Source organism: Dermacentor silvarum, chromosome 3, assembly GCF_013339745.2.
Source record: "Dermacentor silvarum isolate Dsil-2018 chromosome 3, BIME_Dsil_1.4, whole genome shotgun sequence".
Taxonomy (NCBI): domain Eukaryota; kingdom Metazoa; phylum Arthropoda; class Arachnida; order Ixodida; family Ixodidae; genus Dermacentor; species Dermacentor silvarum.
This window is the reverse complement of record NC_051156.1, coordinates 97,777,672-97,798,024: the sequence shown is the minus strand read 5'-3', so window position 1 is coordinate 97,798,024 and position 20,353 is coordinate 97,777,672. Positions and strand designations below refer to the sequence as shown.

Below are 20,353 nucleotides of genomic sequence, written 5' to 3'. Positions count from 1 at the left end.
GAGGTACACCTCAACGGGCGCCTCATACCAGAAACGTCATTGCTCAGGGTGCTGGGCATGTGGCTGCAGTCTAACCAGCGTGCTACACACACCCTTACGCTCCTCAAAATAAGTGTCAAGGCGATATCACGCATGATACCCCGTGTAACATCGAAGAATAGAGGCATGAAGGAAGGGGACACACTCCTACTAGTCAAAAGCCTGGTGGTGAGCAGAATCACATACAGCCTTCCTTACTACCATCTCACACAATCCGAGACGAAACAGGCCGACACGCTCTTGAGGATGGTTTTCAAGACCGCTCTCCGCCTGCCGATGAGTACATCGACTGAGAAATTATTGGCGCTGGGGTTACACAACACCCTCAGCGAACTCACAGAAGCCCTTCACGTCTCACAACAACAGAGACTTGCGCGGACTCACACGGGCCGGCAGGTCCTACAAACCTTGGGCTTCAAAGCCACAACAATACGAACCCAAGAAACCTGCACGATACCTCGTCACGTCCAGGACAGGTATCACATTGCCCCAATACCACGCAACATGGACCCTAACCTACACTCCGGAAGGAGGAAAGCAAGGGCCCAATACATAGAGAAAACATTCAGGTTCGATACCACGGTCCGTTTTACGGACGCCGCTATGTACGGAACGAAGAAAAAAAGGGCGCCGTGGCAGTGGTCTGCGACCGCCGAGGCCACGTCACTTCCAGTGCATCGACCCGCCCCTGCACGATCACGGAAGCGAAAGAGCTGGCCATCGCGTTAGCCATCCGCGAAGTCCAACACGCAAGCAAACCACTGACGATCCTCACGGACTCCCAGCAGGCCTGCCGCAACTTCCTACAGGGAAGAATCGCAAGACCTGCGGCACAAGTCCTAGCCCAAATACCCAAGGAGGACACTGACAACACCATCATAACCATCATTTGGATACCGGGTCACGCGGCCATCACGGGTAACCTGTATGCCGACAGAGCAGCTCGAGAATTTGCACATAACCGAGCACTCATCACGCCGACTGCAGATTACCCTGACCCAGTTGACCCCGAGTATTCAGCAATCCTGAACTACCACAGAGGGAGTCGCTTGCGATATCCCCCACCCCATCGAATACTAAAGACGGAGGATGCCGCTGCCTGGCGTAGGCTCCAGACAGGCACTTACACGAACCTACACATATTACATCGCCTGCACCCCGCAGCCTACAGGGACGAATGCCCGTGGTGTGGCGCCACACCAACCCTATACCACATTACGTGGGAGTGCACGCTACACAACATAGAACACCATGACACGAACACCACGAGGGAGCAATGGGAGGCACTGCTGTCCAGCTCAGCCCTCGATGACCAGCTCAAGCTGATCCAGAGAGCAGAGAAGATGGAAAGAGCCAGCGGAGCCCTGGACTAGGGACCCCGACCATTAGCGATGCCCCATTGGGGCAAGACAAAACTATCTTTGAATTAAAGTTTATCTATCTATCTATCTGCCACTGGGTATATGCCGCTCTTCAATGCATTATGACACATGGATTACGATGAGTGTATGACGACAATGGCTGGATGACGACTGTATCACGAAGTCTGTATGACGACGACCACATGACGAGAATGGGAGGACAAGGCTGGAAGGATGATGATGCCACTTTCGGGCTCCGGTTTGGTCTTGGGCTAGGGCCGCACCCGGCCTGGGCCGAGCCCGAAAGTGGCATTGGCTGGCCGGCCCGAGCCTGGCCCGAGCCTCGCCGGTGCTTTCAAACTTGGGCCGTACCTGGCCCGGGCCCGAAAAATTTGGGCCCTGCCCGGCTCGGTTACGCCCATTAGCGCCTGTGCCTACATGAAGCATGGTCCAGTTTATTTCGGTTATTGGGAAGACAGCTGGCCGCACATATATTTTATTATTGCGATATCAATTATATGGACACTCCAGACGGATTTCAGCCGTTGCCGTCGCTGTAAGGTTCCGTATAAGTCCAAGGGCGATAAAATCGTCGCCGCGTGCTGTAAGCTGTATGAGCGAGTGAAAACGTGCGAGGTGAGCCCAGCAATGAAGCGCGCCGTCTTCCAGTCGCGTGCAATGCCGCGGAGGGATGGTAGGGAGGGAGGGGGTTGGGAGCGCGTTCTACACCGGGCGGCCAGAGCGGCCGCGCCAGCCCAGAGACCGAGCAAGCAGCAGCGGCCACCAAGGATGGCAGGCGCGCGCAGCAGCTAAGCCCAGTGGGGGTGAGAGGGAGAGATACGAACCGTGCTAACACCACCCAGATAGCACAGGCCTACGCAGTCCGATCTATGACGTCATGCTACCTGGCCCGAAATTTCCATTTGCCAAGGCTGGCGTGACGAAAGCGGTGACGTCAAAATCACTGTTGCTTACGCGTGAGCATCCCCATTGGATTCTATGGCAGTCGGGCTCCAGATAGCATGACGTCATGATCGGAGTGCGAAGGCCTTGCGCTATGTTGGTGGTGTTTACCGTGCGCCGGCTTCCCGGAGCGAGAGCGCGTGTGACGTGGCGTTGCGGCAATGCCCTCTCCCCTCACGCAACACGTGGCGCGCTTGCGCAGTTGCAGGTGTTACCTTTCACACGCTCTGCTCCGTCAAGACGCACTTGCGACGTGGCGTCGCAGCCAATGGGAATATGTCGAAGCGCACTCGGAGCTGGCGTAGCAGCCAATGCGAATTTAGGTGCCGTTTCGCTGCTAGAGACCGGAGACACCAGCTTTTTCGCTCAATAGACTATTTGATGCTTTCGCATCAATAAAGAAACAGGCAGACCGAACTCCAGCTGTCATCTTCGTAAAGCGAAACATGGCTGGCGCGATTGGCTCATGAATCATGTGTACGTGCGTGTACATGAAGCGTGGTTTTCGAGAAATAACTATTAATAATAAAGAAAAGCACGTTTGTTTATTACGCTTTATCTGCCGTAATGAGTCTAAATTTCGAAGTCATATGTTCTTCTCTAAATGTAGACAGCAATAACACTCTGCGAAGACACGCAATCGCTACTAATTACAGCGGTAACGCCTGTCGAGGTGGCGATATCGAAACGCGCCAAGCGTCTCAACGAGCTGGCTTGCCAGCGTGAAAGGGTGTTCTATGCCGCCTGTCGACGCAAGCACCGCAAGCATCCGTGGCGTAATGGTTTCAATATCATGCTTCTGTGCTAAAGATCCTGTGTTCGAATCCTGCCGTCTGACAGTTTTTACAGCGGAGCTGTTATACGCTAGCTTCTCTCGGTTTGTGTGCGTAGGCATGAAAGATGCCGGCCGCTCCAGAGTTCACGACAGGCCGATCCCGGTGACAAAAAGTGATAAAAGCGTATCGCCTGGTGTGCTTCAGCGGCGTTTAATCGCGAGAAGTGTCCAAACGTATTGTGATAAAAAAGAATAATGTAATAAAGAAAGTAAAACCGGAATAGACAATGTTTAGTATGGATTGTGGTTTGACGTCACTGGCTCTATAGGTGAGCCACGTAATCTTATCTCAGTTCCCTTCCATCCGTGCGATATATGTAGGCCGCGTGCGGTGAGGACTGCAGAACAACAGCGCGCCTACGAAGAACACCGTCGTGAACAGAAGCGGGAATGTCTATACACTATCGATGCGTCATCGATAGTGTATAGACCTCAAATACAGCTACACTGGTCATCCACCTTCACAGAGTGGAACAGCTCTGAATTTTTAAAATGTTTATTTCATTATGTATAACACCGTACTGATCAGTTTGCAAAGTGACAACGCCGTTTGAAGCGAAAAGGACGAAGTTGAGGCAAATCCGTGTACAATCATTCTCATGCTGGCTGAATCGCAATGCTTGCAGCTCCTGTAGGCACTAGCCCTACAGTTTCCTCGAGTAATTGCTGTATGAAAATCCATCCTTGAAACTATAGGCTCGTAAACTACTCCACTGCACCATTCCTACACGGCGCCAGACGCGTTCGGCGTTAGATGCTTTGCCCAGATACATAACAAAAAAGTTTCTCGAACTTGGCAAGAACGTTTCCCTTTGAATGAATGAACAAACCTTTATCTCCCTTTTTAAGAAAGAGGAGGGGCCGGGAGGGAGAGAGGTAGGTCTGTGTCCTCCAGTCTCAGCACCTTATGTTGCCAGACGTCCACCTACCAGTAGTGGTAGGCCTCCGCTACCTCCTGAGCCCACCTCAGGACTCGGTCCTGTAGGGTGGGATCGCTTTAGCGCGCTGCTCCTGCTGCGCTGAGAATGCACTTCCAATGGGGGCGTCTGTTCCCCGCTCATAACTCATAACTGAGACGCTCATAACTGGTTCTAGTGGCGCCCTCATCTTCCCGGCCTTTCAGTTCCACTTTGACGCGCTTATGCGCCATTCTTCTCCGGCGCCTCGAGACGCACGCGCTCGCAATTAAGCGAGTGGTTTCTGGTTGCCAGCCTGATCGGTCGCCTACGCCTCTGCCTAACCTACGACAAGCCATTTAGTTAAAGAAACTTACTTCGGTATAGCGCGGGAACCTAGACGTGGCTCGAACGCGCCACCTTTTGATCTGGTCGATCCGGGCTCATAACGCCGGCGAAGCGCCGCCCGGGCCAGTGACGAAGCGCGAGTCGCGCATAAATTTAAAATGCACGGCCCAGTTACCATCCAGAGCATCGGATAAATTTATTAATTCCCATACTTAGCTATCGCGACGTATTCGTCGGGTCGAGGCACAACCCTCTCACGGCCTGGCGACGGCGAAAGTGTGTTTTCAGGCGCACAGGTACCAGGGAAATGTGAGGACTGTCCGGGGAGTCGCCACACGGCAGTCTCGTGCTTGAACAGCGCCGCGCGCCCCTTGCAAATCCAACTTCGCGGCAGTCACGTGATTCTAGGCGATTCATGTCTACGGGCGCAGCACGCACTGTTCGTGCTGCGTTGCCCGGCCTTGCTCGTGAATCGCCCCGAGACACGCCCGCGCTTAGTTCTTGGTGGGCGATGCAGGCCCCGTGCTGGACGAAGACCGCTTCTTGCTCTTGCGCTGGTGCCCGCCGCCGGTCGCCGGTGAGGTGCTCTGGGAGTTTGCCGCTGGCCCGGGGATGCTTTCCTTCCTAGGAGCGCTCGCGCTCGCCGGACACTCCTCGTACACCTTCACGGTTACGCCCAGCAAGAACTGCAGCACCAGGGTGCAGGGGGGAAGAAAACGCAACGTGTCTCCATTTAGGCGCAGCAGTTTGCTATCCGGCGAATGTCACCATCTTCTGAATAGTATTAAACTTCGATCGGTCAACGAAGGAAACAGTTATTTCGTTGAACACCTTGAAGAGACAGCGCAAGACGACACAGGCAGATAGCAGGAAAGACACAGGACAGTGTCTGTCCGGTTTCTTTCCTGCTTTCTGTCTTTGTCGTCTTGCGCTGGCCCTTCAAGACGTTCAACCAGTACCAACTTGCCCAAATGTCGATTCTTCTACTTTATTTCGTTATTGTCATTGTCATGGTGGACAAGGTACATGATCACCTTCCGAGCGGAGGATCAAATCCCAGCCGCGGTGGCCGCATATCGATGGGGGGATCAAATCCCCGCCGCGAGCGCCCGCCCGCGCGGCTGTATCTTGAAAGCCGTCGGGAGCAGCCTCGGCAGAGTCCAACCTCCCCGTGTTTTCGCGGCAAAGATCGCGTTGATGCGAGCGCCGGCACGAAGCTCAGTTCGCTCGCTTCTGATTCGCTCACTCCAGCGTTTCGACAGCTACTTTCTGCGGTCATCGAGTGCGATGCGTTCAGTTCGCTTGTGCGCGCGTGACGCCATGCTTGTTAATTTAGTTAGCGTGCCTATGTTATCAAGTTTATACTAACGATAAAACTACTATCCTCACATTGTATAGTTGTCCACTAATTAGCTATCGCAATCCATGCTCCGCTTTTCGGGAGAAACAGCGATTTTTTTATGTCATGATCTATCAGTCATGTTAGTCATACATTCGTGCCATTCCTTGGTTATTTTGGTATAAACCAAGTGAACGACAGGCGACTTTTCGATAGGTTTTTGATAGGTTTGTTTCCGCCGGAGGGTGTCTGTGGTCGGACAACGAGCGGTTCAGCCTAGGCACATACAGCTTCGCTGTAATAATAATAATCGCGCTTTCGGTTAGTTCTCAATCACAAGCTCATCAATAGATCGGGTGCCCAGTTCAGAACGGCATTACACGTATCAAGTACAGCAGAAAGACATTATTTTTACGAAACGGACTTATAGCTACGTGTATATAAATAAGTTCATTTAGAAATGAACAAAGAATATTCGCTATTCGATTCGACCTGCTTTTCTAAACGCGATGTTTTGTGTTCCTTGTTCTATTAGCAGTTTACAGGCTTGCCGTATAAAAACGCTGTCCTGCCATTTAGCAGTTTCTGTACGACGTACATTTATAAAAACACACACACACACACTTTTTGTCGCTCTCGGGGCTATCATTGTGAACCTCTGGGATGTGGGCGTATAGTCAAGCTGCTATAGAAAATGCCGCTTCAATCTCTATCACTACCACTTCGGCACAGCTGTGTGAACAAACCTGGTTAGGAATTTATATTTATCCTTCATATTACAAGGTCGTCTCTATCGAATATGCGTATTTGACTCGACTCGATTCGGGAATTGCTCAAAATTAAGACCTGTCAAGAAAGTACAAAATTAATTGTGGGAAGCTATAGCGTGCAGTACAGGGGCATGGCTACTCACTGTGAAGAACTTCTCCCAGGCGCCGATCGCGACAAAGGTCATGCCCTTTTCGTCCTTCGCTTTCATCGCATCGATGACCGCCAAGCCCAGAGACTGCGCACACAGGTATACCATGCAGGTCACGCATCAACTGAAGGTTGCGATCATAGCGTCAATCAGCTAGGGAGAATCAACCGAAATTTCAAATCGAAGTTATTTCAGCATGAATACAAATGCTGAGGGTACGGTGTGTTCACGCATCACAAAAAAAAATCATGAAGGCTTGACGGGATTCGTACCCTGCATTTGCAACTCTGCACCTCTCTGGTGACATAAGATGAAGTAAAACTAAAATGACATGCCAAACTTTCAGACTGTGAACGAGTAAGTTTTGCTAATCAACACGCAACATCTACGCAAAGAACATCATCTCAGCAGCAACAAGCCAACGCGATTCTCGCGTAGCTGATATCACGTGCATCGCACGCTTCGTGCAACCTTTCTCATGGTCCAAAGAAGATGAGGAAGCTTAAAGAATAACGTACCCAAGTACCTTTGATTAGAAAAATACGCGAAGTCCATTATAGGGATTTTGACGTCCGTTCTACTTACTTTGCCGTCCTTTGTACACTTCGAGGATTGCTTCCCGTAATGTTTGGTCCCCTATTTCTAAAACGATGGGCTTCGACGTAAAAACCGAGCAGACGCTGTAAAAATAGATGACGCCATGGCGATCTGGTGCGGGAATTTCAAGACGGTGTCACCACCCTTCTAAAACGTCATTCATGTTCCAAATTTCAGTCAAAACGTTTCCGTCAGCCAATCCACAATTCATTTCCATCACCGCATCATTCATGTTGTTTCTGAGTGCTCATTTCGGGGAGCAACACCTACGCACTTCCAAGTTTACAATACGCAAAGCATATTCCTAACTTCAATCGTAAATTAGCCCCTGGTATAAGAATAATACTCGAGACTTCTTCAATACTCTTCATAATACTCTTCGATACATCAACATTGCTTATATTTGTTGGCGTTACTTACCGCAGAAGTCTGATTAAAAACAACCTATTTATTTGTTGAAGCTTGTAAAAAAAGAAGAAACGTTAATTAGCCATATGCACACTATGCCATCTTGGTGGCACCGATAAGCCGTGGGTTCAGACCAGTTTGCTGGCGTTCGCAAACACTCTGCCATTCTGCAAATGAACTGTACTTAGTTCACGAAACATAATCCCGGAGAGGCGTCGGTGATTATTATTTGGTAGTGGAAAGTGTTTTGGCACTGTCTAACTGTTGAGCCGTCCACAGTCCACCACGAGACGTTTTTCTCTATTTTTCTACCGCATTAATTAGCAGAACAAAACTAACATAAGGCGAAGTTGCCTCAGTTACAATGCCAGTAGCCTTCCATTCCTTTAGAATCTCTTTGATTTCTTCCGTTGGCGCTGTATTTCTCTTGTATGGTTTGAAGCTTACTGGTGTGCTTCCTGGTTCCTCCGCAATGGACTTTTCAAGCTGATTGGTACAGCCGAGCTTTCACAAATTCAAAGCAAACCAGTCCCGGTACTTGTTCAGTAGTCTCAGCAGGGCCTCTCCTTGCTGTTCATTTATGTCCTCCCCGCAGTTTACCGTGCTGTTGCCCATCGGTTTCTGCTGAGGCGCGCCTTTCACAAGGACTAACATGTCCTCGCGCAAGTGTCCTCGCGCACCATTTGCAAGTAAACTTCCCTTCATCAGCTTTTGGTCGTCATGCTTACCATTGCACACAGGCACTTCGGTCTTGCTGCCATCAATGCGAAGCAGTACTTCGTGTATCAGCCCCATTAGGTATGATGACGTCTCCATCCTCAATACCAGCCGCAACCTTCATCCAACACAGTTTTCTTCTGCAGTGCAACTGTGACAACTGTTTCCGTGGCATGAAGTCATTCCTTAGCCGTTTTGTCCTGCGCCAGATCGATATTCCAGAGGGGTAGTTTCTACCTGTAAGCGAGGCTCAGCTCGTGCCCCTATGCAGGTAGGCTATGTGATCTTCCTCTGTCCAGGTCCTACCAACCAGCATGCCAACAGACAATGCCTTGTTGTCAACAATAATTACTCTGATTTGCTTGCACTCTAGGGTCATAAATCTTTGTGTCGGCTATTGTGTTGCGCTGCTAAGCACGAGTTCGCGGAATCAAATCCCGGCTGCGACGGCCGCGTTTCGATGTGGGCGAAATGCAAAGACACCCGTGAACTTAGATTTAGGTGCAGGTTAAAGAACCCGTCAAAATAAATCCGGAGTCCCCCACTACGGCGTGCCTCGCAATCACACCATGGTTTTGGCACGTGAAATCCCATAATTTAAATCTTTATGTCATCCTTCGTGGTTCAAAATGAAACGCACAGCCATGTCGATGCTGTCCATTCCATGTAGTTATGCAGCTTGGTGACGCGTAATGCATCCTGAGCTCCCTGGATCGACCATCACCGATAACCAGTGAGAGCCATTGATTGTCGCCGTTTTTAGAAACGTAGCTGGGCCACCATTACACTCATTTTGGTGGTCCACTATAAAGTCATCAACAGGGTTTGTTGTTGTGCCCTCTATTGAGATGCATCCACGAACTTCACACTTGTAGCATTTTCAGTTTCCATTGTCTCGTTTATGGCTATCTGCAGCTTGCCTCACACTGGTCTGGTCCGTCGGCTGCGTAGCTTTATTTCCCTCAATTGGCAATACTGTACGAATATTGCTCCGGTTTACATGGCGCACTACAGCAGCTGGCTCCTCTAGTGAGCGTGCACTAGCCTAAGGTCGCTAGCTTGCATGCTTTAAACGAGGCGTAGTGGCGTGCGAATTGTCTGACTTGTGTCTTGGCAAAGCCTTCTGGACCCCAAAATATTGTAATCTTTCGAGTAGTCGCAAATCAGTCGACACACCATCTCTGTCTTTATTATATTTTTCCGTGAGCGAGATGCAGATGTCCCTGGACCACACACCTGCCAAGGTATGTTCCTTCGTGTCCGCCATTCCTAGACCAAGTGCCTTGCATAGTAGACTTTTCTGCATGAAGTATGCCGTTGGAAATTCACATTTCATGTGGGCAAAGAACACTTCACTCTAGCATTTGCTTCCATCTCTCAGCTGTGTTTGTCTCGCCCACGAAGGTCTTCCTAAATGCAATCTTGAACTCACTCCGCGTGTTCAGGTTTTCGACAAGAGCCAGCAACCAGAACCGAGCTGGTGCTTTCGTGGGGAGTTTGGCCGTCTCCAACCTAAAGCTATCTGGCCAGCCCTGCAACACCACCAGCCAACACTTTACATCGAAGCCGTTAGCCTCTAGTTGGTCGGCATTTTTCGTGTCCGCGTCCGTCAGCAAAAATGTGGGCCGATCCCGGCGGCAGTGCAGGGCCAGGAGCAGTACGAGCAGTGGCTCGTACCCCCCATAACGCAGAGGCTTCAAGCATTCAGCAAAGTAAAGCGAACAGGGCATACATTCTTTGGAATCATGCATACGGCATAGAGAACAGCATACGTTTCAATGAAGAACAAGCACAAGGCAATCATCCGAACCACACAATTGATGATAAGGCGCTCCTGATATTAATGCGAAGCATGTAGCGCTACCCGCGTACGTTTCCTGGTAAAGATTACTGTTGCGCAAGCTACCGCGCCGACGGCAGCTTTCGACGTGAGGAGTGACGTCCCTAGCCTTTCATATATAAGAAGAATCACCGCATATCCACGAAGTGAATGATGATGAGTGGGCGAAGCACCGGGGGATCATTCGGGTAAACCACAGCTACGGACGAGAGAGAAAGAGAGCGCGCGTCGGGAACGAGAGAGAAAGAGAGCGCGCGTCGGGAACGAACGCCCTTGTGCAATGCAGCGCCCTTAGCTACGGACGAGAGAGAAAGAGAGCGCGCGTCGGGGATTGGCGCTGAGCCGTGCTCCCTCAAGGGCTGCAGAAGATAGCGTCAACCTTTCCCTTTCCACACGAACCACTTACTACTACGCGCGTCGGGAACGAACGCCCGCCCTTGTGCACCGCAGCGCCCCTAGCTACGGACGATAGAGAAAACGACGGAAGCGTTCTCCGGAAGCCGGAAGCTGGCTTCCGGAACCGGAAGCGGGACCGGAAGTGGAACCGGAAGTGGAAGTCGGCTTCCGGAAGCTGGAGCTTGGCGTACATATACTATATATATATATATATATATATATATATATAAATATATATACAGGGTGTTTCATTTTAGCTGCACCAAAATTTTAAAAATTGCCTGTGGCAGATAGCACAATTGTAATCCTTGATCTAAACTACTCGATCAGGCGGCCATTACTTCCACGAGAAATCAAAACGCCTAATTGAGTAATTAGCATAATTACGCTAATGAAATTTTTAATTTATGATTTTACGGCACATCTTTCAATCTACTAATTATAGCCGCTGAGTTCGCAAGGCGTATCCGCTTCGAACGAATTCTCAGGACTGAACCAGTTTCGAGATATTAATTTTTAACGTGTCCGACGAAATGTATGGGCGTTCCAGTTAACTTTTTGAGGAAAACGCTGTTTTATGCATTGAAGCACAAAGTTAACTGGAACGCCCATGCAATTCGTCGGACACTTTGAAAATTATCTGGAAACTGGTTAGGTCCTGAGAATTCGTTCCAAGTGGTATGATACGCCTTGCGAACTCAGCGGCTATGATTCGCAGATTGAAAGATGTGCCGTAAAATCACAAATCAAAAAGTTAATTAGCGTAATTATGCTAATTACTCAATTAGGCGTTTTGATTTTTGTGGAAGCAATGGCCGGCTCATCGCTTAGTTTAGATCAAGGATTATAATTGTGCTATCCGCCACAGGCTATTTTTAAAGATTTGGTGCAGCTAAAATGAAACACCCTGTATATATATATATATATATATATATATATATATATATATATATATATATTGTGAGCGCTAACTGTGCAGTTCATCATCGTCTTCATGTGTATATACCCATCCTCATAATCATCATCATTCTGTCGGGTTGGTGTTCGTGGGCTGTCTCGCACTGTGTGACAATAGAAGAGCTCTGCCTTGGTCGCGGGCGTCGTCTCATAAGTGGTGGAGCGTGCGTTGATATCCCCGTCCTCTTGCTCTACCGGTCACCCCTGGAGCTCCGCTCTGGTCGACGGTTTTGCTCGCCAACACCAGTCATGGCACAAACCACCGCATCCACTGCTGCTACCACCTCAGCTCCGCCAGCTGGGCCTATTTGGTCCGACACCGCACCGCGACCCTCAGGTTTTTTCTGGCCTTCCCGGCGAAGACGTGGAAGACTGGCTTGACCAGTACGACAGGGTGAGCGCTTGCAACCATTGGGACGAGCCAAACAAGCTCCGCAACATTGCCTTCTACCTCAGGCAGGTCGCCCAAACTTGGTTTTTCAACCATGAGCGCGACTTCCCTGGTTGGCCAGCATTTACTGCGCAGCTGCGACAGATATTTGGCACATCTGCTGGGCGCTCCGAAGTAGCGAAACAGAAGCTCGCTACCCGCATCCAGGGAGCCGAGGAATCCTATACATCTTACATTGAAGACGTTCAGGCTCTCTGCCGTCGCGCTCAGAATGACATGCCCGTAGGGGAACGTATCCGCCATATCCTGAAGGGCATCAACTCCATTGCCTTTAACGCTCTTGTAGTCCAGAGCCCCACTTCAGTTACTGACATCATCACGACATGCCAACACCTTGCCACGATCTGCGCCTTTCGTCTTCCACGCGGCTCCTGCGACGCTCACCTTAGCGACAACGACGAGTTGCGAGCGCTCATCCGCATCATTGTGCGAGAGGAGCTTCACGGCCATGGTCCAGCCAACACCGCCATTGCGTCTCTGCGCGCTCCTCCTCCCAAATTGCGCGAGATCATCAAAGAAGAACTGGCATCCATGCCTAGTGTCACACAGGCCTGGTCCCCTGCGCCTGTTTGTGCACCTTCTTACGCCGAGATTGCTTCACGGCCTGCGGTCCCAGTTCCATCTGCAGCTGCCACCGTTGTCTGCGATCACCTGGCCTCGATGGCAGCGAAGGCCCCCGTGCAACCATACGACTATACCTGGCGCCCTTCCCGCCCATTATGTTTCTACTGTGGCATACGTGGTCATATCTCTCGTTTCTGCCACCGGCGCTAGCATGATGAACGACGTGGCTATTCCGTCTATGAGAGACACTATGTGCCGAGATCGGACGCCGACGTTCCAGGACCCTATATATCCTCGTCACGTCGCTCGCCCTCACCTCCGTTGTCCCAAAACATGTCCCGGTCTTCTCGCTCACCCGTCGTCGTTCCCCGTCTCCGTTCCGCCGTACTTCATCGCCCCTGCGTCCTGCCTCCACTTCTTTCGACAACCATCCGGAAAACTAGACGCTGCAGTTTTTGGAGGAGAAACTGCTTGTTTGCGAACTGTCCCAATTCCTCCTGCTCGCCAGACTAATTTACTGGCTGTTTCTGTGGAAGGTGTTTCTGTCGACGCTCTTATTGACACTGGCGCCGCCATTTCTGTTGTTCATCGCGCACTATGCTTCCGTCTACGAAAAGTGCAAACTCCGTATGTTGGTCCGGTCTTATGTGGCGCCAATGACAGTATGATTTACCCTACCGGACAGTGTACTGCTCGTGGCCTCATCGACGGAATTCGCCGTCATATACAGTTTACTGTGCTTCCGTCGTGCGCTCATCCGATCATCTTAGGCTGGGATTTCTTGTCAGCTGCATCTGTTGTCATTTCGTGTGGACAACCACTTATACATATTACGGACACCGAGCTCCGTGACGCTGCCGATTCCTCGCCGCCCCACCTTGTCACAGCGGCAAATTTTGTTCTTCCACCCGGCCAAGCCCGCATTCTCACCATTAGATCTAGCGAAAATATCGACGGCGACGCAGTGGTTTCCCCTTCTCAGCGCTGCATTTTTCGGAGAATCGCCATCGCTTCTTGTCTAGTGCGTTTCTCTCGCGGCTGCGCCAGTCTGACCGCCTACAACACGACGTCAGAGCCACTTCTGCTGCCGGAGGGGTCCACTGTTGCCATACTTATCGACGCCGCACCAGTATGTGTCGTCACTACTTCGCCTGTTTCCTCCTTCGCCTGTTTCCTACTCCTTCCCACGGACGGTTCACCCAGTGCTCTCAGGGCCACTGTGAGTTCATATCTGAGCCCAACTCAGACTGATGCCTTGCTGACCATCTTAAGGAAACACCAACCTTGCTTTGACGTGTGTTCGGATTGCTTAGGTTAAACAACCGTGGCCGCTCATCACATCGAAACCGACGGATACCGCGTCCTTTGTCGCCGCCCTTACCGTGTATCGTCTGCTGAACGGAAATTTATAGAAGACCAAGTCAACGACATGCTCGCACGGAACGTTATAAGGCCTTCAGCAAGCCCTTGGTCGTCTCCTGTTGTCCTAGTTAAAAAAAAGGACGGTTCGGTACGCTTTTGCGTCGATTATAGGGCACTAAACAAAATTACCCGTAAGGACGTATATCCTATGCCCCGTATTGACGATGCTTTGCATACCTTACAAGGTGCCGAATACTTTTCGAGCCTCGACTTGCGTTCTGGATATTGGCAGATCCCGATGCATGAGCCCGACAAAGAGAAGACGGCGTTTGCAACACCTGATGGCCTTTTCGAATTCAACGTAATGCCTTTTGGTTTGTTCAATGCGCAAGCCACATTTGAACGAATGATCGACACCGTACTACGCGGCCTCAAATGGAAAACCTGCCTATGTTACCTGGACGACATTGTCATCTTTTCGTCCAGCTTCTCTCAGCACCTAGAACGTTTAGACGACGTTCTCACATGTCTAGCCAAGGCCGGTCTCCTGCTCAATACTAAGAAGTGTCGATTTGCGAGCCGCAGCATCAAAGTATTAGGTCACGTGGTCAGCAAGCACGGTACTGAGCCAGATCCGGACAAGGTCGCTGCTGTACAGCATTTCCCAACACCAACCACACCTAAAGACCTTCGCAGCTTTCTCGGATTAGCGTCGTACTCCCGCCGCTTTGTCCGTGGCTTCGCGACTATCGCAGCTCCTCTTCATGAACTCCTGACCACGACCATACCCTTTACCTGGACTGATGAATGTGAAGCCGCCTTTCAGACCCTCCAGCGATGCCTCACATCAGGACCAGTGCTTCGTCACTTTGATCCCACAACCTCTACTATCCTCCACACTGACGCAAGTGGGCATGGAACACGCGCTGTCCTGCTGCAGCGGAACCACGCGTCTGAAGAGCAAGTGGTGGCCTACGCGAGTCGTACTCTTTCTCCTGCTGAGCGAAACTATACTATCACCGAACAAGAATGCCTCGCCATCGTATGGTCCATACAAAAGTTTCGCCCCTATTTATATGGCCGCCAATTCACAATTGTGACTGACCACCATGCTCTGTGTTGTTGTTCCTCCCTGAAGAACCTGTCCGGACGCCTCGGCCGTTGGGTTCTGCGTTTGCAGGAGTACGACTACACTGTCACATATAGGTCTGGCAGGCAACATTAAGATGGTGATGCTTTATCTCGTTGCCCGCTGTCGCCAAATGCCCATGTCTCACCTTCCCTCCGTTCGGCACCGTCCAGCCAACCGACCACAACCATGGCCCCAGTACGGTTCGTGACTTCTGTTGGCATTCTGTCCTCAGAAGACCTCGCCTCCCTCCAACGTGCAGATACGTACTGCCGCACAATTATCGACCAGCTCACTGGCTTATCCCGTCCTCCCAACAGCCGCTTAAGATGACAACCGGCACGGTTTAAACTTCATGATGGCTCGTTATTGCGGCAAGTTTACCACCCTACCGGTCACCGATGCGTCCCAGTCATCCCTCGCTCACTTCGACGGCAAATTTTACAAGCTTTTCAGGACGACACAACGGCTGGCCACTTAGGATTTCATAAAACCTACGACCGCATTAAGACTCGCTGTTTCTGGCCTGGCCTGTCTACTAGTGTTGCCAAGTACGTCAGTTCGTGTGCGTCATGCCAACGTCGAAAACGTTCGACCTCTCTTCCCGCCGGCCCTTTACAACCATTGCCATGCCCGTCCGTTCCCTTTGAATTCGTGGGCATCGACTTATACGGACCCCTTCCGTTTACACCCGCGGGTCACCGCTGGATTGTCACCGCCGTGGACCATCTCACTCGCTACGCTGAGACGGCAGCTCTTCCTTCTGGTGCGGCCTCTTAGGTCGCCGAGTTTGTCCTGCAAGCCATTCTCTTGCGCCACGGTGCGCCTCGTGTTCTTCTAAGTGACCGTAGCAAGACATTTCTTTCCCATGTTCTTGCTGAAGTCCTGCAAGCCTGAAACACCATTCATAAGACCACCTCTGCATACCATCCCCGGACCAATGGTCTTACCGAGCGTTTCCATTGAACTCTGTCCGACATGATCTCCATGTATGTGAAACCCGACCACACAAACTGGGACACTATACTTCCTTTCGTCACGTTTGCATATAATACTGCCGTTCAATGCACAACAAACTACAGCCCCTTTTTTCTCGTGTATGGCCGTGCACCGTCTTTTGTTTTGGACACCACCTTTCTCTCTACGCCTTCTGTTCCATCCACATCTCTACCAGAGGAGTTCGCCGCCCGCGTCGCCCACTGCCGCAAAATTATGCGGGCCCACACCGCGACCATTCAGGACAAGAGGAAAGTCCGTTGCGATGCGACCCGTCGTGTCATTTCGTTCCGACCAGGTGACGAAGTGCTAGTGTGGACACCTGTTCGAGTGGCAGGGCTCTGTGAAAAATTTCTTCACAGGTATCGCTGCCCACATACCGTGCTTGAAAGAACATCTGCCGTGAACTATCGCGTAGCTCCTGTTACCTCGGTTACTGACCGCCGTTGCCGCAGCACTGAAATTGTTCACGTCTCTCACCTGAAGCCGTATCTTCGGCGTTCCGACCGTTTCTGACTCGCTGCCTTACCGGCCGCTTTCGTGAGGGGGGGAGTTAGTGTGAGCGCTAACTGTGCAGTTCATCATCGTCATCATGTGCACATACCCATCCTCATAATCATCATCATTTTGTCGGGTTGGTGTTCGTGGGCTTTCTCGCGCTGTGTGACAATAGAAGAGCTCTGCCTTCGTCACGGGCGTCGTCTCACAATATGTACATATGCGTATACATACATACATAGCGGTCTCATACATACATAGCGGTCTCCATGCCAACCAGAGCTACGGACTACGAGGGACAAGGCTCGGCCCTAAGGTGCTTCGCCCCTAAAAGAATCTGCCTAGCAACTGATTTCGATGTTGTTGCAGTCCCGCTGAGGGGGGTGGCGTGCTGCCAAAATTGCCATTACTACCATTCCTCTAAATTACCATTACTACCATTACTATAAAGCAATAAAGTATATAGGAGCCTGCATGCAAGCGCTGTGCTTGCATGTAGGCTCCCTACAATAAAGCATTGCATACCCCCTCAGCAGTTGTAGTGGTGGTTTTCAACAGCTGCGCTGGACAGTGCACTTTCACAGGGCCGGAATGTCGAGTCGCTTTCGCAGGGCCTGAATGTCGAGATAGAGGTGTCTCTATCGTTAGGTGTTAATAACTCAAGGATTTTGTCTCAGCGATTCTTCTTTCAAACAAGATTTTTTTGCATTTCTCCTCGACACCTAACTTGGTATTTACGGCGTGCTATATTCTAGCTATTTGTCATGCCCATATTTATAACGATAGCTGGAGGACGCTATCGGCCAGGCGTGCAAGAGAACGCAAAACGCATACAAAAGAACGCAAGCTGTTTATAGAGCTTTGGGTACGCACGGCCGCTTAGGTACACTAGTTCTAGAACTCCCAAGTTTTGCTTGCCGCGGACACGACGCGTGTACCCTTCGTGCGGATGCCCTCGCCTGGTGTTTTCGCTCGCAAAAAACGCGGCCTACGGCTCCAGCTGCCGCTATGTCTGGGGGGCCGGGGCGGGGGGAAGTTCGTGCCGACACTTCCCAGGGTCCCGCCACGTACCCCCTCCCCCTACGAGTCCTCCCCCAGACACAGGTGTAGCCCCACATACCTGGAAGTGGAAGGGGTGGACGCCCGGCCTCTCGAGGTGCGAGATGGCGTTCTTGCGGATGAGCGCCTCCAGCAGCACCGAGTCGTGGACGCTGTCCACCATGGAACTGAGCTGGTAGCCGACGGCGCATGCGTGCGCGCGGAACTGGGCTTCACCGGGCAGCTCGGCCGCGGTCTTGCCCCGGAACTGGCGGAACAGCTCGATGTAGTCCGGGTGGCGCGTGAACATCGCCAGGAAGATGAGCTCGCCGTAGTCCTTGTGAGCGTCCAGGAAGCGCTTCCACGTCTGCAATATGGCGGCCCGCTCACGCTCCGTCAGCCCCGTCCGCGGATCCGGGATTTCCTTCCTGAAGGCGCCGCCCATGGCTGCTGTGGGTGCCGATGCTTCGTTTGATGATGACGACCTTAAAGAATTTTCACTGTCGTCGCTGGTCTCGCACCAAAAAGCACGCACCCACTACAGGGGTGCTGGCCACGATGCCGGCGCTGAGTTGCTGATGATGATGGTGATTATGATGTTGATGATCCTTAAATATATGGGGCACGTATCCACGGGGGGAAAGGGGGGAGCGGCCAGGAATCGGGTGTTTTGTACGCGCGGATCATTGGAGGAACGAGTGAAGAACTGGAAAAGGTAAAACTTGGAGCAAATGACCATCATGTAATAAAGAAGACGAGGGGAATGAATTATTACAGTTATGAGAAATAAGAATAAGGTTCGCTGAACAATTAGGACTAGAAGAAATTTAGATTTACTATAAGAATGCTTCGGAAAATAGGGATCAGCACGGTATGCGTTTTGTTGCTTGAATAAAACCACATATGGCGGCAAGCGTATCCGTGTGGCTAAAGCTTAGTGCCGAGGTGACAACGTATAGTAAGCCCAAAGCATTTAAATTAAAGCCGAGTTTCAGACGCGGAGCTTCAAGGAGCCCTTTGTTTTGTACAATAAACCGGCAGTAGAATTCTTTTATTTTCGCACAATGACTCTTACTCACTAAGGGTGGTTGTCCCTAAAGCCGGCAGTTTTACAAGTGTGTGTGTTTTAAAAATATAAAAAAAAATTGCAGACGTCCCTGTGGCTGAAGCCCAGCGAAGACAATATAAAGGGTGATAACGGCTGTCGAAGTTATTATAGCCGAAGTTGGAATTTCTGCAAGTATTTGTCTTGGAAATCGGCGATAGGATAGAAAAAGAAAGCTCGACCGCTACTTACATTGCAAAAATAACACAGAGGGAACACAGCCAGACCAGACCAACAGCTGAGTCATCCCTCGCGGTACACTGCAAATGATGCTTCGACGCAAGAGTAGAAAAGTGCAAAAAAAAAGAAAGAAAGAAACAGTGGGCGCAAAGAAACTCGATGCGGGAGTTTAGGTTGGTTTTGCGGCAACAACGGCAACCTGGCGCACACCCGTCAGATTGCACTAGCAGTAAAATGCCGCGCGCTGCATCCTTGTTTTCGTGGTACTTCGAGAGCTCGCAGCACCACCGAAGACCGACCAATGCGAACGACGCGGCATTTCGACGGCAGGAAATTGCGCCCATTTACAGCGGTTACAAATCTCAGTCAGTGCTTCGCTACATTGTGATTTTTCGCCCAAGAGAGAGAGAGAGAAACGAGATGGGAAATGCGGGGAGGTTACCGGAAGAGAGACGACCAGTTTGCTACCCTGCAAAATAGCTGAAACCGCATTGCCAATCACACTGTCACCGTCTGGTCGACCGCATGGTGGATTTACATTGTGACTCATCGATTCAGCATCAGTGTTGCCAACTGGAAGATAAAAAAGCAGCTCCAAGTCGAGATCACCCCCCCCCCCAAAAAAAAAAATAAATGGGCGGCTAAAGTGCACAAGTATCTCTACATGAAAAGCGTGGGCACAGAATGGAGGAAGAGGTCAAGGAAGTTGGCAACCAAGTACAGGATAACCGAAACTGTAAATAGAGAACCAGGGGTCATCAGAAAGAAAGTGAGAGAAATAGAGACCGTGAATTGGATGCAAAGAATGGAAACGAAAAGGACAATGGAGATTTACAAGAATGAGAAGAAAGAAATTAGAAGGGAAAATCTGTACGATAACACAAAGGGCAGTGCCTTGCTATTTGAGGCTCGAGCCGGTTGCCTAAGGACGAAAACATATCGGAACAAATATTGGGAACTAGATGATACATGTGTATGCTGCAGTAAAGATCCAGAGACCACTCAGCACATCCTAATGGAATGCGACGGGATCCACCCAGCGAGAACCGTAGGTAACGTGCAACTCCCAGAAGCGCTTGGGTTTAAAGTGGAAAGAAACATAAACAGATCAGCCGTAGAGATCAGCAAGAGACGATTAGAGTACTGGTGGAAAAAAAGCAGGGAAAAGATGGATACGACCTGATCTCTTAAAATCATAGGCAGCGGTACAAGGTAAATTTTTGAAAAAGAAAAATAATGAGAGGTATACAAAAAATGACAGCAGATCCACGAGGTGAATGATGATGAGTGGGCGAAGCTCCGGAGGGAATCATCGGATCTCCCGCTTAAGGGGACGCTAGCACAAACGCGTTAGAAACGTGCAGTACTCTCTAGTAAGGGGGAGCGGCCACAGCGTCTTACGCAGCCATTTACAC

General features: G+C 50.7%; 1 protein-coding gene across 1 annotated transcript; it reads right to left on the bottom strand.

Moving 5' to 3' along the window:
* Nucleotides 1-4,936: 4,936 nt before the first annotated feature.
* On the bottom strand, nucleotides 4,937-18,383 carry LOC125944301 (hemoglobin-2-like). Its single transcript, XM_049664662.1, has 3 exons — nucleotides 17,736-18,383; nucleotides 6,695-6,787; nucleotides 4,937-5,128 (listed from the first exon to the last, which is right to left on the bottom strand). The coding sequence occupies exons 1-3, from the start codon at nucleotides 18,096-18,098 to the stop codon at nucleotides 4,937-4,939; spliced, it is 648 nt and encodes a 215-aa protein (XP_049520619.1). The 5' UTR covers nucleotides 18,099-18,383.
* Nucleotides 18,384-20,353: the final 1,970 nt, after the last annotated feature.

Excerpts from the sequence above, each read along its gene's own strand:
- LOC125944301 (XM_049664662.1), bottom strand. The coding sequence starts at position 18,098 with ATGGGCGGCGCCTTCAGGAAGGAAATCCCGGATCCGCGGACGGGGCTG. Across the intron at positions 6,788-17,735 it reads TCCACCCCTTCCACTTCCAG|TCTCTGGGCTTGGCGGTCAT; the intron begins GTATGTGGGGCT and ends CTGTGTGCGCAG. Across the intron at positions 5,129-6,694 it reads CCTGGGAGAAGTTCTTCACA|TTCTTGCTGGGCGTAACCGT; the intron begins GTGAGTAGCCAT and ends CTGGTGCTGCAG.